At 43.9% G+C, this 16,047-nt stretch overlaps 1 protein-coding gene across 2 annotated transcripts in view; it reads right to left on the minus strand.

The window, feature by feature from the left end:
- DHDDS (dehydrodolichyl diphosphate synthase subunit) overlaps positions 1-13,057 on the minus strand; it is a 38,665-nt gene extending 25,608 nt beyond the window's left edge. For both annotated transcript variants that reach the window (XM_027519652.1, XM_027519643.1), the window contains exons 1-6: positions 12,961-13,057; positions 12,312-12,427; positions 10,240-10,356; positions 5,318-5,460; positions 1,851-1,967; positions 807-908 (exon numbers count right to left, since the gene is read on the minus strand). In XM_027519652.1, the coding sequence (XP_027375453.1) occupies positions 807-908; positions 1,851-1,967; positions 5,318-5,460; positions 10,240-10,356; positions 12,312-12,374 (542 nt within the window). In that variant the 5' untranslated portion in view covers positions 12,375-12,427; positions 12,961-13,057. The remainder of the gene's footprint in view (positions 1-806; positions 909-1,850; positions 1,968-5,317; positions 5,461-10,239; positions 10,357-12,311; positions 12,428-12,960) is intronic.
- Positions 13,058-16,047: the final 2,990 nt, after the last annotated feature.

The raw sequence follows: 16,047 nt of genomic DNA on the forward strand, positions 1-16,047 counted from the left end.
TAAAATTATATCCAAGAGGCGAGTCAGAAAAATTCCTGGGTCCCAAGACCCCATATGTCAGGACAAAACCTCTGGAATCAAGACAGTTTTTGATAGAAGTCCCAGCTCTGGCACTTGTTAGCAGAATGACCTTGGGAAAGTCATTTCAGTGTGAGCTCAGTTTTCTCATCTATAAAATGGAGAAAAGACTCAAAGCTCTTACACTTAAGAATATTAATTTAATAAAATACAAAGCATAATGTATTACCTGGGTTTTGTTTTTTTTTTTGCTACTTTATTTTACTATTGCTGTTGTTAGTTTACTAATATTATTACCAAAGGTTATACTCATAATAGAGACTGAACAGACAGATGGCTTCCAAAGTCTCTCCCAGCTCTAAATATCCCACCACATTGTTAATGATGAAGAACTTTCTTTTTGAAAAATACCTGAATCTTGTATGAACTGTAACATGACAGGTCTGAAGGACAATACCCCCCAAAAGCTGCATTCCTGAAAAATCATTCCTAGAAAAACTCTGCTAGAGCACCAGGAGGGCATCATGTTTATTGCATGCCACAGTGTTGCTATCCTGCTATGCCATTTTTCTGGAAGTTCTTGGTATGTGGTGAACACAGAGAAATTCTAAAGCAGGCTATAAGAAGTCATTCTGAAACTCTAAGTGAGGGGAATCACCCTCACCTGAATCTTTCCACATACATTCCTGCTCTGACTTCTGACCCACGCACATGACTTAGGAGGGACTGTATGGTTCAGTGCATGCCTGCTTTCCCTATCAGTCACCATGCTGAACGACTGTGGGTACCTGGGATCCAGCAGGCCTTGTTCCACTCCCCAGGCCATCTCTCTTACAGCATTGCTGATTTCATGACGGGATGTGTAAGCAAAACAGACGTTCAGGAAACACCTGAGAAGGGAAGAACAGAATAATTTACCGAGAGGGACAGGGAGTAAGAAGCAGAGTCCCTGATTACAGAGCACCCCCTCTGTGGTAGAACACACATCAAAGGTTAACCATGGTTACCTCTGAAAGGCGAGATTATTAGTTTTTTGAGTTTTCCTATTTTCCTTGGGGAAAAAAACATTAGTTTTGTAGTAAGAATAATACTAACTGATCCTTATTATTCACTTAATCTTCTTGCCTTCTGCTAGCACCTGGCTTTCCGAGGATGTGAATTCATTGTGATTATTAGAACAAGTAGAGAAGAGCAGGAAGGAAATCTGATGTGAAACAAATCCACTGCCAAATATACATTACATTGCAAAGCCAACATAATGAGGTTTGGATGATTAAACTCTGTTCCCAATGCATCGGCATGCCCTCCCCAGGGCATCCCATCTACTGGTCAAAGCAGTGGGACAGAAAGAGAATTTCTTGAGGGATCTGTCTTCAGAGACAGGGATAATGCTTGATACATTCCTACCCCATCCTCTGTCAATTAAAAATACACACAAACACAAACATATATATTTAAATATGTATATATATACATTAAATGTATGTAAACAGGTACACACACATATATATACATGCACAAATATATGTATATATTTATACGCTTAAATATGTATGTGTGTGTATATATATGTGCATATATATAGGAGGGGGCAAGGCCCATGAGGGATGAAGATAAGAAACTGCACGTGTGAACATACACACATGTAACAGATACTGCAGAAACATCTCCATCTGCCCTATAGCTGAAGGAGGAAGCTTCTAAGCATCCGAAACCAAGTCCTTGTTGCCTCTTGTACCAAATGCAGGCCAAGAAAGGCCCAGGAGGTCTCCCCAAAGTTAGAGGGAGTCAAAGATTGATACAGGCCCCTAAGGGAAAATCTGAAAACTTACTTGTTGTAGTTCTTGGTGGTCTGCACAGCCTGTGCGACCAGCTCCTGGAGATCCAAGGGCAACAAATGCAGATCACCCAGGACCCGGATACATACCCCATGCTTCTGCAGTTTCTCCCTAATCAGGGGGGAAAGGAGGCAGGTTTGGGAGTTGGGACAGAGCACCTGCTGAGCTGGAGAGAGCAAAGTGCTTAGATAATACTCAGTTACCAGCGTGAGTGCTTTCCTGTGTGTCAGGCACCATTCTACATTATTTCACTGCATGCCTTCAATGTCTGTGAAAGGAGTTTAGTACATTCCCTGTTCTCCAGCGGGAAACTGAAGCTCACACAGAATAGGCTGAGGCTCAGATAGGGATTACCCAAAGTCAAAACAACCATCAAGAGCCGTGTCAGGACTGAAACCTAGGTCTGTCTGATTTGAGAACCCAAACTTCTTTAACACATATTACACTGCCTCACGTGTCCCTGTTGGCAAGCTGCATCACATGGATTCTCTGCTATCTGTCCCATTCTGACAGGCAAACAAACTCAAGGGCAGGAGTTGTATTACTAGTTACTTTTGTTAACTTCTCGTGAAATATAAGTATAGCAACATCTAACATTAATTATATGTTTGTTAATTGCCAGACATTGGTCTGCGCTTCCCTGATGGCTCAGTTGGTAAAGAATCCGCCTGCAATGCAGGAGACCCTGGTTTGATTCCTGGGCTGGGAAGATCCACTAGAGAAGGGATAGGCTACCCACTCCAGGACTCTTGGGCTTCCCTTGTGGCTCAGCTGGTAAAGAATCCATCTGCAATGTGGAAACCTTGGTTCGATCCGTGGGTTGGGAAGATCCCTTGGAGAAGGGAAAGGCTACCCACTCCAGTGTTCTGGCCTGGAGAATTCAGGACTATACAGTCCATGGGGTCACAAAGAGTCGGACACCACTGAGCAACTTTCATTTTCACTTTTTCAGACATTGGTCTAAGTGTTTTACATGCATTCCATTTTTACATCTACCTTTGAGGCAGACACCATTATCATTCCCCTTTTACAGATGAAGAAACTGAGGCCCAGGGAGGTTAATTCATTCAAGATCAGGCAGCTGGTGAGTAGAAAGTCAGATACTGAATTAAGGCAGTCTGGTTCTAGGACCTTTTTAATCACGACATTACACTGCCTCTATATAGTAACTCCCAAATGGCAGAGTGAGCATGAGCTCACTGTTTCCTAGTCAGCTTCTTGAACTTGGGAATGCTAAAGAGAAACAGAATGACTAATGTTTGGAAAACAGGAGCTCCGTAACAAGAAGTATACTGTGGGGTGAGGGTATCTGGCAGGTTCTGGAGAACCCTGATCCAGAGTTGAAGGCTGCACCCACAGCCTTTCCACACTGCAACCCTCAACCACATTTCTTCCAAGAGTGAAGCAAGATCTAATCACCTAGTTTTGAGAACCCACTTGAGTACTAGTAGACAAATGTATACTCAAAATCAAGGCAATATTTGAATAAGAACACCTAGATTTGGGAATTCCTTAGCAGTCCAGTTTTTAGGACTCTGCACTTCCACTGCAGGGGGCACAGGTTCAATCCCTGGTCAGGGAACTAAGATCCAGCGTGCCCTGGGATGTGGCCAAAAAAGAGAAAGAATACCTAGATTCAAGCCCTAGTGCTACTGCTTACTATCTGACCTAGCATAACTGCTTAGCCTCGCTGAGCCTCTTACCTTGTAAACTGGGGGTGCTAACCATCTCTGCCTTACTGGGAAAGCACACATGACCCAAAGGAGGGCTACAGGGAAGGAGCTGTGAAAGTGCTGGCAAGGAGCCAGGAGACCTGGGTTCCCAGCCTGGCTCTGCCACTGGTTTGCTGTGTGACCATGGGCAAGCCTTTCTCTTCTTTCCACCAGGGTTAGTTTCCCAACTGATGAAACCAAACTAGACCAGTGGTTTTCCAAACTTCTTTTAGCCAAACAACTCTTTCTTTGAATCAAATCTGAAACAGATGCCCAATATGTAAAAGATAAAGACAAAGCGGCACTGCATACCCTGTCCCCTCTGGTCCCTTGCACGCCCGCCCTCACAACACTGGGGTTCTGTGGCACACTACAGGAAAACCACTGCTGAGGCTTCTTATTGCTCTGTCCAGGACTTCACAACCTAAGACCATGTCCTCTACTACTGACTGATTAGAACAATCTCAGGAGCACCTTTTAAGAACTCTAAGATTACCTCCTGTCTCTTGGAGTACAGTATAATAGACAACAGCTTAGCTCCAGAGTCAGAAAGATTCTGTCTGTTTTGGCTCTGTCTGTCTGATAGCTGCACAACCCAAGATACACACCTAAACTTCTCTGGTTTTTACTTTCTTCCTCTCTACAACTGGGATAATAATACCTTTCTCACAGGATAATGTGAATATTAAACGAGAATGCACATTAGGCTCAGGGCCTGACACACAGTATAAGCACTTTAAAAAGGCAAAATTAGTGTGAAATACAGAAGAATCTGAACACCTGAAACGTATCCCCATTACCTCCGTCCCCAGTCCCTTGGGTGTGACTTCTGAGCCACAAAGGAGGCAGTAATCTCTGTGGCCCAGAGTTTCACCATCTTAACATGGACAGAGAAGCCTGGCTACTCTCCCCTCACCCAGACCCACACAGGGACAGAAATGACAGAACTGTCCTAGGCCCAGCTCTGCTAGAGCTCTAAGTATTCTGTTCTCTCCTCTTCCTGGTCCTGGAGTGAGGAGGAGCTGGGCAGAAAATGGTCGTAATGAAGACTTTGGGGCAGTCCGGGCTGGAGAGAGTTCCACATTTTGGAGCAAATAATTTCCACCAAACTTCCTCTTCATCCCATTCTGGCTTTGCTCCCTGAGTTAAGGCTTAAACATAATGACAGATAAGACTAGTACTGACTCATCCCCATAAAGGCCTTTTGTGCATCATCCAGTTCCTTCCAAGGGAATATACAGGGAAGTATAGTTGCTTTTTAGGGATGACTGCACCACAGAAAATGACTTTTTCAAAGTTTCTCTCACTCTACTCCCCTGGTCACAGCTTACTGGTCCCAGGATAGAAATCCAATCTAAAGTGGGCTGCTTAGAACTAGAACCAACTAGGGTTTTAGTTCATTCTGGGCTGTGCTCTTGAAGCAGACAAAGCTGGTCTGTGGAGCCAAAGAAGTAAATGTCCAAGGAGGCATTTAGAATCCATTATCTAACGGATTCCAATCCCTGACTTCAGTTCTACCTGAGGCTGGTTGTACTTGTCCTTGAATTCTATGAAATACCTCCATACCCTCAAATAAATGATTCCTTTGAAAAAAGAGAAAAACTAGCTTGTCATACTTGCCACTGAAGAGGTCTTATTAACAGCAGAAAGATTTAGAGTTCCTTAACTAGCCCCAGAAAAGAGAGCTGAAGGTTAGGATAAGGCTGGAGGTGGTGGAAGGACGCACGCTCCCCTCTGACAGCATCTTACTGTTCTTCCATCAGGCGGCTAAACTTCTCCCGGGCCAGATCCATTAGCCCGTCTACTTCACTCTTGGAGCGTTTGAAGTTCTCGATGCTGAACGCATAGACCGTCACCTCCAGGATGCCCAAGTTCAAACACCAACGCAGAGTCTGAGGGGGAGAAGGCAAGGAGCTAGGATCCAGGAAGAGCAGGAAGGGAAACGGGGCATGCCTCAGCCCCATCTCAGTGCTGGAAGTGGGAGACAGACTTTCTTCCTTCCCACTCTGGGTAGAACTAGGATAATACCAGAATAGTGAACCAAACAAGCAGAAAGCCACCAATTGAGAGACTGAAAAATGCGAACTTAATGAGTATTATTACGCTGATGCTACTGTGGTTTACTGGAAAGAACTCTTCACTGAGAGAGTAAAGTTCTAGGTCCTAGCCCCTGACTCCATCATGCACTAGCTATGTGACTGCAGGCATATCATTTAACCTCTCAGGGCCTAAATCTCCTTATCTGTGAAACGGCATCACAATCCATCCCTCAACAGGTGGCTAAAGGTACATAAGAACACAGGTGCCCATAGCATCATTATTCCAGAAGACTGAGAGGCTGATGAGTTACAAGAAAACACGCAACAACTGCACAAGTGTGTAGCATTTAAGTCTCCAAAGTGTTTCCACATACATTTTTTCATTTGATTCTTCAAGCAACCCTTTGAGAAAGGCATTATTGTTTTCATGCCTACTTTACAGATAGTAAAACTGAGCCTGGGAAAGTGAAGAAATGTTATCAAAAGTCCACAGCTCTACTGTATGAATCCATTATGTGAGGTTCTAGAACAGCAAACATTCATCACACTGAGTGACAGAAATCAGAACAGTGGGTGCCTGTAGAGAGGAAGAGGAGGTGGCATAGGCTTTCACTGGGGTGGGGGGGGCACAAAGGAACCTTCTAGAAAGATGGAAATGTTCTATATCTTGATAGGGGTGTGGAATAGACAGACAAGTGCAATTGTCAAAACCCCAAATTTGTGCATTTCCCTGTATGAAATTACATCTCAATGAAAAGAGAAGTAAAACTCAAATTTAAACTCAGTCTTCTGGTACTTCTCTAACCCAGTGCCACTAAAGGTGGAGAACAAACTGGAGCTGAGAACAGCAGTGCTGAAACAGGGAGCCTAGAGGTTAAAGGCAAGGGATAGAAGACATTCAAACAGAACTGAAGAAATAAAGCTGAAGAACCACCTTTCTAATTCGCTATCAGATACACAAACACATTAACTGCCAATAGGCTTGGGCCCTGAAGACCTTACCAGGCAGCGAACTTAGTGGGTACATCCGGGTTGGAGCCCACCATTGACCTCAGTCAGTAAAGACGCTAATAACAACTTCAATTTTTGAGCACTTCCTTTACGCCAGCATGTGCCACATGCTTTTCATTGAACCATGTTATTTAATCCTTATGTTATTTCCCCATACTGTAGATGGAGGAACTGAGGCAAAGGGAAGCTATGTAACTTAAAGCAGGTCACAGAGCCAGGAAGTGGCAGAGCAGGGGTGCCGATGAATTTTAAGTGACCACAGAGCTTAAGCTCCTAAGCACTAGGGCAAAACCGCCTCTAGTCATAAAAGAGAAACTTCAGGTCAACAGACCTGAAGACTCCACAATGTTGGAGAGAACTCCACAACCACTCATTCAAGGCAAAAAGTATCACTGTGCTGGCTGTGTTCTTGTGCCAGGAAGCTGAGATCCATGGGCTAGAGTTTCACAAAGATCAACACAGTCCATTGTTATCGTTAAATTTAATGTTTCCCAATTTGCAATAGGCATTAAAACCATAAAATGCCGATGACCTCTGTTGGAGTCATGTCCTTGTTTGTCTGGTCCTTTTCCTAGTTTAAGCACTTAAAGGCCCGTGTCCTGAAAAACACCTCAATCTCAGGATGGGTAGTTACCCCCTACTTTTGCTCTGGAAATGTCACGTCTAAGAATTTATTCTAAACTAGTGCCATTTATCAAAGTGAAAAGTGAAAGTGTTAGTTGCTCAGTTGTATCCAACTGTTTGTGATCCAATGGACTGTAGCCCGCCAGGCTCCTCTGTCCATGGGATTCTCCAGGCAAGAATACTGGAGTGGGTAGCCATTCCCTTCTCCGGTGGATCTTCCTGATCCAGGTATCGAACCCAAGTCTCCTGAATCGCAAGGGGATTCTTTACTGTCAAAACCACCAGGGAAGCCCAGTACCATTTATAATGTCCAATAACAGTGGAGCAGCTGAACAAACCATGTCAGATCCTCAGGATAAAATGTTCCACAGTCATCAAAACATACAGGTAGAAAGGCTATACATGAACCTAGAAAAATGCTTGCCCAAATGTCAAGAAAAAACAAGGTTATCAAAGCTATAGATAAAATACAGACCAATGGAACAAGATAGAAAGTCCAGAGATAAGCCCACACACCTATGGGCACCGTGTCTTTGACAAAGAAGGCAAAAATATACAATGGGGAAAAGACCAGTCTCTTCAATAATTGGTGGTGGGAGAACTGGACAACTACATGTAAAAGGATAAACTCAAAATGGACTAAAGACCTAAATGTAAGACCAGAAACTATAAAACTCCTAGAGAAAAACATAAGCAGAACACTGTATGATATAAATCATAGCAAGATCCTCTATAACCCACCTCTTAGAATAATGGAAATACAAACAAAAATAAACAAGTGGGACCTAATTAAACTTAAAAGCTTTTGCACAGCAAAGGAAACTATAAACAAGGTGAAACGACAACCCTCAGGAGGAAATAATAGCAAATGAAACTGACAAAGGATTAATTTCCAAAATATACAAGCAGCTCATACAACTCAATAGCAGAAAAACAATCAACCCAATCAAAAAGTGGGTAAAAGACCTACCCAGACATTTCTCCAAAGACATCCAGATGGCTAATAAACACATCAAAATATGCTCAACATCATTATTAGAAAAATGCAAGTCAAAACTACAATGAGATATCACCTCGCATCAGTAAGAATGCTGCTAAGTCACTTCAGTCGTGTCCGACTCTGTGTGACCCCACAGACAGCAGCCCACTAGGCTCCTCTGTCCCTGGGATTCTCCAGGCAAGAACACTGGAGTGGGTTGCCATTTCCTTCTCCAATGCGTGAAAGTAAAAAGTGAAAGTGAAGTCGCTCAGTCATGCCCAACTCTTAGTGACCCCATGGACTGCAGCCTACCAGGCTCCTCCGTCCATGGGATTTTCCAGGCAAGAGTACTGGAGTGGGTTGCCATTGCCTTCTCCCCAGTAAGAATGGCTATCATCAAAAAAATCTACAAACAACAAGCGCTGGAAAGGGTGTGGAGAAAACGGAACCCTCTTGTACTGTTGGTTGGAATGTAAATTGATATAGCCACTATGGAAGACAGTATGGAGACTCCTTAAAAAACTAGGAATAAAACTATCATGGGCTTCCCTGGTAGCTCAGCTGGTAAAGAATCCACCTGCAATGCAAGAGACCCTGGTTCTATTCCTGGGTGGGGAAGATCCCCTGGAGAAGGGATAGTCTACCCACTCTAGTATTCTTGGGCTTCCTTGGTGGCTCAGCTGGTAAAGAATCTGTCTGCAATGCAGGAGATCTGGGTTTGATCCCTGGTTGAGAAGATCAGCTGGAGAAGGGAACAACTACCCACTCCAGTATGTCCAGGAAGACAGTATGGAGATATCACACAACCCAGTAATATCATTATTAGGCATATACCCTGAGGAAACCATAACTGAAAAAGACACATGTACACCAGTGTTTACTGTAGCACTATTTACAGTAGCTAGGACATGGAAGCAACCAAGATGTCCATAGACAAACAAATGGATAAAGAAGCTGTGGTATATACACACAATGGAATATTACTCAGCCATAAAAAGGAACACATTTGCGTCAATTCTAATTAGGTAGATGAACCTACAGCATATTATATAGAGTGAAGAAAGTCAGAAAAACAAATATAAATACATATTAAAACATATATATGGAACCTAGAAAAATGTATTGATGAACCTATTTGCAGGGCAGCGATGGAGAAGCAGACATAGAGAACAGACATGGGTAGGGGGTTGGAGAAGGAAAGGGTGGGATGAATGGAAAGAGTAGCATGAAACATATACACTACCATATGTAAAACAGATAACCAATGAAAATTTGCTGTATGACTGACTCAGGGAACCCAAACCCCCTATAACAACGTAGAGGGGTGGGAAAGGGTGGGAGGTGGGAGGGAGGTTCAAGAGGAGGGGACATATGCATACCTATAGCTAATTCATGTTGATATACGGCAGAAACCGACACAGTATTCCTGAAACTCCAATACTTTGGCCACCTGATGCAAAGAACTGACTCATCTGAAAAGACCCTGATGCTGGGCAAGATTGAAGGCGAGAGGAGAAGGGGACAACAGAAGATGAGATGGTTGGATGGCATCACCAACTCAATGGACGTGGGTTCAGTAAGCTCTGGGAGTCTGTGATGGACAGGGAGGCCTGGCATGCTGCAGTCCATAGGGTCACAAAGAGTTGGACACAACTGAACGACTGAACTGAACTGAAAAATAAACAATTTTTTTCAAAAGCATAGATATAATTTTACGGATGTTAAGTCATGTCAAACATACTATAAGGACTGGGATGAGGCACAGAAAAATATAAACTGTTGATTAAAGTGGTAAGAGGAGACAATTTTGCTCTTATATCTAATACTTTGTAATGATTAACTAGACGATTTAATTTTTTGTGAATGTTGGTATGAGACTTACAGCTAGCAAACAAGCAAGGAAGAAAACAAACAGCTATAAAAGCACTCCCAAACCACAGCAAACTCAGGGCTTGGATTTTAACTATAATCCAATTCTCCCCAGACCATTCACCCTTGATTCTGCCACCCATACCCACCTCTGCCAGTTTGTTGAAGCCCTGTGAGTGGCCCTCCTGCCGTTCCACTTGGCACTTCTTGGCATAACGACGGTTCCCATCCATTATAAACGCAATGTGTTTGGGCATGGGGCCTGCCTGTCAAGTAAGAAGACAAACGGACACATCACATAATACTCAGAGATAAAAGGAGACAATATGCCAAGATGATAGGCTTGAGTTATATGATAAAAGTCCTGAGGAAGGGAATTGGGTATTCTGTATTTTTTTGCTCAATATATAAGCATTAAGCACTTTTATTTATTTTTATTTATGTGTTTATTGAGCCCTTACTACATATCAAGGGCTATACTAGATTTTTTATACTTCACCTTAGCTTTTTTTCCATCATACAAACATATGAAGTAAATAGTATTATCTGCACTTTACACATGAGAAAACTGAGGCTCAGAGAGGTCAAGTGACCTGCACAAGTTACACAGCTAAGAAGAGACAAAGTGGGGATTCACACTGAGGTCTGTGTGCTTTCAGAGTGCATGCCTTAACCATATGCCCTTAACCACCAGCTTGGTTTCATTAGCTTTCAATTGGAAGACACAAGAAAGATAATGATGGATGTGGTCAAATGTAGAGGGCATCCTCCTCATAAAACAGGCATCCACTTCCATCTGAGTCCTGTCACACAGGAATAGAGGCCTAAAATTGTTGGATCTTCTTATTTCACAAGAAAAGACACTCAAGATTTTTATAAAAATTTCAATGTCAGGAGCCACTTCAAAACAAACAAGGAAGGCATTTGGGAGGCAAACAAAACTTCTTATCTGGCTTAGAGCAGCCTTACATTGTACACCATAGCAAAAATTCACTCCTTGGACTATTTTCCCTCATTGGAGGGTTTCTTCATAGACCGCTTCCCCTGCAACACTCTGACATTTTCTATTTTCACCCCTACATAGAGCTGCTGCTGCTGCTAAGTTGCTTCAGTCATGTCTGACTGTGTGACCCCATAGATGGTAGCCCACCAGGCTCCCCTGTCCCTGGGATTCTCCAGGCAAGAACACTGGAGTGGGTTGCCATTTCCTTCTCCAATGCATAAAAGTGAAAAGTGAAAGTTAAGTCACTCAGTCGTGTCCAACTCTTAGTGACCCCATGGACTGCAGCCCACCAGGCTCCTCCGTCCATGGGATTTTCCAGGCAAGAGTACTGGAGTGGGGTGTCATCGCCTTCTCTGCCCTACATAGAGGCCCCTCCCCCAAAACATATTCCAATAAAGTCATGAAGTTTGTTCTTCCCAACACAAGACTGCAGTGATTCCCTAAGGAGATGCTTTCCATTTCCTGCACTGCTTGAGATCACTTGGCATTTTTTGTGTGTGGGGAGGTGGTATTCAAGGCTTACTCATAAATTCACTGCTACCCACTGCTTGGCAGCCTGGGGCTGAAACCAAGCTGACTGGCTCCAATCTCAAACCTTTCATATGCAGAGGATATAACTTTGCTGTGATTCCTAGAGAAAAAGTTGAGGGAAGAGACAGGGGAACCAAGGAGAGTGTAGGAAACAGTGACTATAGTCTTCAAATGGCTGAAAGGCACCCCCAACAATAGTAACTAAAAACTGCTAGACAATGTGCTGAGGGCTTTCTATGTAGTTTCATCTAATCCTCAAAACCACCATATAAAGTCACATGGTTAGTACATGACACAATAGGACATTCATTCACAGTTGTCTGCCTCCAGATCCCAAACTCTTAACCATTATGCTCTACCTCACATCAAAGAAAGATTAGTTATTTTATCTAAACCCAGAGGACAGTACTAGGAATAACCGATCAAAGTTCTACGGAAACAAATTTCAGGAAAACCTAACAGCCGTGCTGCCCAGTGACACCAGGAGGTCCTAGGTTTCCTGAAAAAGCAGGAGTTAGGACAATAATTTGCCAGAAACGTAGACTTGCAACTCTAAGATTCTTTAACACTGCTAAATTCTCTTACAAATCCATAAACGTCAGGGGTTACTCAATTTTAATAACAGGTTTTGATATAAATTTACCCAACAAACCAAAAGGCCAGCTGGTGCTGTGAGCCACGGCTCACCTTTATGATATTGGCACAGAACCGCTCCCAAAATGACAGCTCTCCTTCTTTGACCCATGACATAGTTCTTGCCCCGGAGAAGCAGCACAGGACGATCAGACACCAACCAGGTAACTCTGTATAAACAAGAAAGAGAACCATAAGTCACCACGCCGGCAAACAACTACGTTTGACTTGCAGGGATTCACCAAAAATGGTAGAGAGCAGCCAGCATTAGAACCCAAAGGCACTGGCCTAAGCCTCTAGTCTTTCCCCACCCAGACTTAAGACAACAGGACTTTGAGGGCAGAGGCCTTTTCTTGGCTCCACGGGCTTGCTTGGTGGAGCTTGCTGCTATATTCCCTTCTCCCTCAGTGTCTGCACCGCCTTTTTCTGAACATCTATTGAAAACGTCTGTTTCCTGTCACATCGTAGCGCCTACATCCTGATCCTTCCCCCTTCTTCCTTTTCCATCCTCCCCCAGGCAGCTTCTGACTTTCGGTGCACCAGGTCGACAACCCTTTCAGCTACTGCACCCGTTACCTCCTATCCTAGAGATTTCCCAATTATTTACTCTCTGTCACTTCCACTGTTCCTTTTGCCTGTCCCACAGCTACCTCTTGCCCAGTCAATCTCTCTCCTTCAGTCCACCCCACCCTGAATCCAGCACCTTGACAAGCACTACCAGGGCCTTCCAACTGCTCCAGTGGACCGACACTTCCTCACGACGTGGCGCTGGAAGAACACGTCATCGTTGGGCGCTGGGACACGCCTCTCCCGTCACCTAAGGGGCGGAGCCCTAGCCTGCGCTTGCGCGGTCGGAGGAGGAGGAGCGACGAGGCCAGCATTCCCGGCCGTTCGAACGCCTGGGGGCTGGGTGGGGTGAGGCGAATTCGAGAGCCGGGCTTTCGGGAAGCGGTGAGGCGGGCGACTCGGCTTCGGGCCAAGTGTCAGGGACCTCGCTGGGGAAGGAGGGGTCCAGACCACCTGGGAGAGCCGCTAAGTCTGTAGACCATCAGGTTACAGGACAGGAATTAGGAGTCAGGGGAGCCTCATCTCAGAAATGCCGGGACTTCTCAGCCGCTAGCAGCAGAATAGGACTGCTGAGATAAAGGGGTAAGGCAGTGTTCTGCTAACTGTAAGGCTGCAGAATTGGCTTTAGAGCTGATACAAGTCTTAAAAAGCCTGTGTTTACACCGTTTTGTCTTAGTGGATTTAATCGTTTGCGAAGTTCCTGGCTCTCGTTAGTCTTACAAGACACTTAACCTCAATCCATTTTGTGCTGACTTAAGGCACACACATTTTAGGGTTTGCATTTGCAGGACCTACCCAAGGAACTAAAAAAAAGGATTAAGGTCAGAAAGAACTCTGCTTAAGAATGGCTTCTAAACTATAAGGCCATCAACTAACCCTGACAGAAAAATCGGGGGTATTCTTTCTGTACCAAACCTTTAACGAAAAGGGCTTCAGGAATTCAAGTTACTAACTCACAAAAGGAATTGGGAGTTTGGTTTTCTCAAAATTAAAGGGCGGAAAACAAAAACTACCATTTTCAAAGAACCTTCCTGTTCCAGTGTCATCAAAGAAACAAGAGATACTGCAGTCATAACTCCCAATTCATTATTTTGTCTTCCACTCTTTATGATAAAAGGGTTATTTTTGAGTGAAATGATCAGAGCCCTCTAGAGATGAGTAACCCATCCATGAATTTTTCATCCTTCCTGCTTGGCATCTAGGTTGCCTATCTGATTACTTCAATTTTGCAGGAAAACCATTTACTGAAATCCAGTAGTTTGCTGCTTTTAACATCTTCCATGACCGGCTTTGACTTTTGGTAGAAGTCCCTGGAGTGTTTAGTTGCTCCGTTATGTCTGACTCTGCAGCCCCATGGACTGTAGCTCGCCAGGATCCTCTGTCCAATAGATTTCCCAGGCAATACTGGAGTGAGTTGCCATTTCCTTCTCTAGGGGATCTTCTTGACCCAGGGATCAAACCATCATCTCCTGCATTGCATAATTGTTTACCAGTGAGCCACCAGGGAAACTTCTTACCCTTGTTTTTGTTAATGGTTTTTTGCACTTTGTGTGATAGTTGGTATGCTTCCAATCAAATAAACTCTTTTTATGGGGGAAGCTAGATGTTAAGAAATAGAAGGCTAGCGAACTTGTTAACATGTGTTTGTAACTAGTCAGTGTTATCTCCTCTGGCCTCACTTTCCCCAGTTTCCAGTATTTCCCTCCCTGGGTTGCTACAGGGGGTTAATTAATTAAGATTTGTAAAGGGCTTTGAGGAGCAAGGGACAAAGTATTATTAGGGTCTCATGCCCCAAGCCATGGCCCCATCCTTTCATCCCAGCCAGTGGCACAGGCAACCCCATTCTTATGCATGCCAAGCCCTTAATCCCCTTTGAATGTGGCAGCTTCCAAGGAAAGGACAAGAGGCCCTAACTAGAAACACAAATCCACTGTAATGAGGTGCTAAAAAGACTGAACTTTCAAGATTCACTCCTAAGAAAATGGCTGAACCAAAAACTTAATGGTTCTTCTCATGACTTCTGAGTCCCAATCCAAGAAGGTGGAAATAACAGTCGGAGGAAGGCGCCTTAAGTATCAACCAAGATGACAGTTTCAGTACCAATAAGTTTTTATTCATTGTATATTCCCAAGGAAAACAAAGGAAAGGGAAAAGGGTCAGCGTGTGTGTTACAAAATGATAGCAAATGGGAAAGGAAGTACCTGGCACAGCAAAATCAGCCATCAAATAAACACTGCCCAGATGGGGTCGCCAAAGCCCAAGGGGCTATGTCTCCTGCAGTTCAGGAATGAGAAGGGATGAGGAAAAGAACAGATGGGTACATGCTTTTCTACCTTCCCTCCCTCCCTCCCCATTAAATTCAAGATTTCATACAAAGCTTTGGTTTCTAGCAGTAAACATGGAGTTACATTCGTCCGTCTGCTATTAAACAATCTTGTGGCTACTTTGACATAAGTTTCTTGCACCTGCATGAAAGTTCCTGAGTGACTTGGATATACATTCATCTTTCCTTTCGTGGTCTCCCAGCCCCACCTTCTACATGGAAGGCCCCCTTGATTGCTCCTCTCTACCCTTGGAGTTGGTCTTAATCCAACCAAATACATCAGTCCGTTTAGCATGAATCACATCAAGGAATGGACAGGACTCGAAATTGGGAACAAGGGATGGAGCAATCTTAGCCTTTTCAGGATTTTTGCACAAATCACTTAATGACAGATCACAAATTAAATGTATAGGTATATGGTCTATTTCGGGGGGGCACAAAGGTGGAAAGAAGAGGGAATAGGAATCTAGTTTTCAGGACAGATCTTCTTTGAAATAGGAAATAGAGGAAGGGGAACACAAAAGAAAGTGTAGTTCAAGACCCCCCCAACTTCAAGAGGGGCCCCCAAGCTTACGTTTCAGATTTCTTTGCCTGGTGCAGAACATTTTGTCAAAGATGCTTTGGCTATTTTTCTCAATATAAAAAGAAGTTTGTAAACAATAAAACCCCAAAAGAACATGGAGAAGACCAACACATTATATTTACACAAACTAGGCCACCTAGCAATCACCAAATCAGCTACTTGTGAAGTCCTACAAAGCCCAGACAAATATAATAACTAGAGGGGGGCAGCAGCTGGGGGAGACAAGGATCAGACACACATCACCCAATGCGTTCTATTGCATTTGCCCCGTGACAACACAGTGAGGTAGGTCTGCAGTGATCTCACAGCTTGTAAAC

Source organism: Bos indicus x Bos taurus, chromosome 2 (genome assembly GCF_003369695.1).
Source record: "Bos indicus x Bos taurus breed Angus x Brahman F1 hybrid chromosome 2, Bos_hybrid_MaternalHap_v2.0, whole genome shotgun sequence".
Lineage (NCBI taxonomy): Eukaryota > Metazoa > Chordata > Mammalia > Artiodactyla > Bovidae > Bos > Bos indicus x Bos taurus.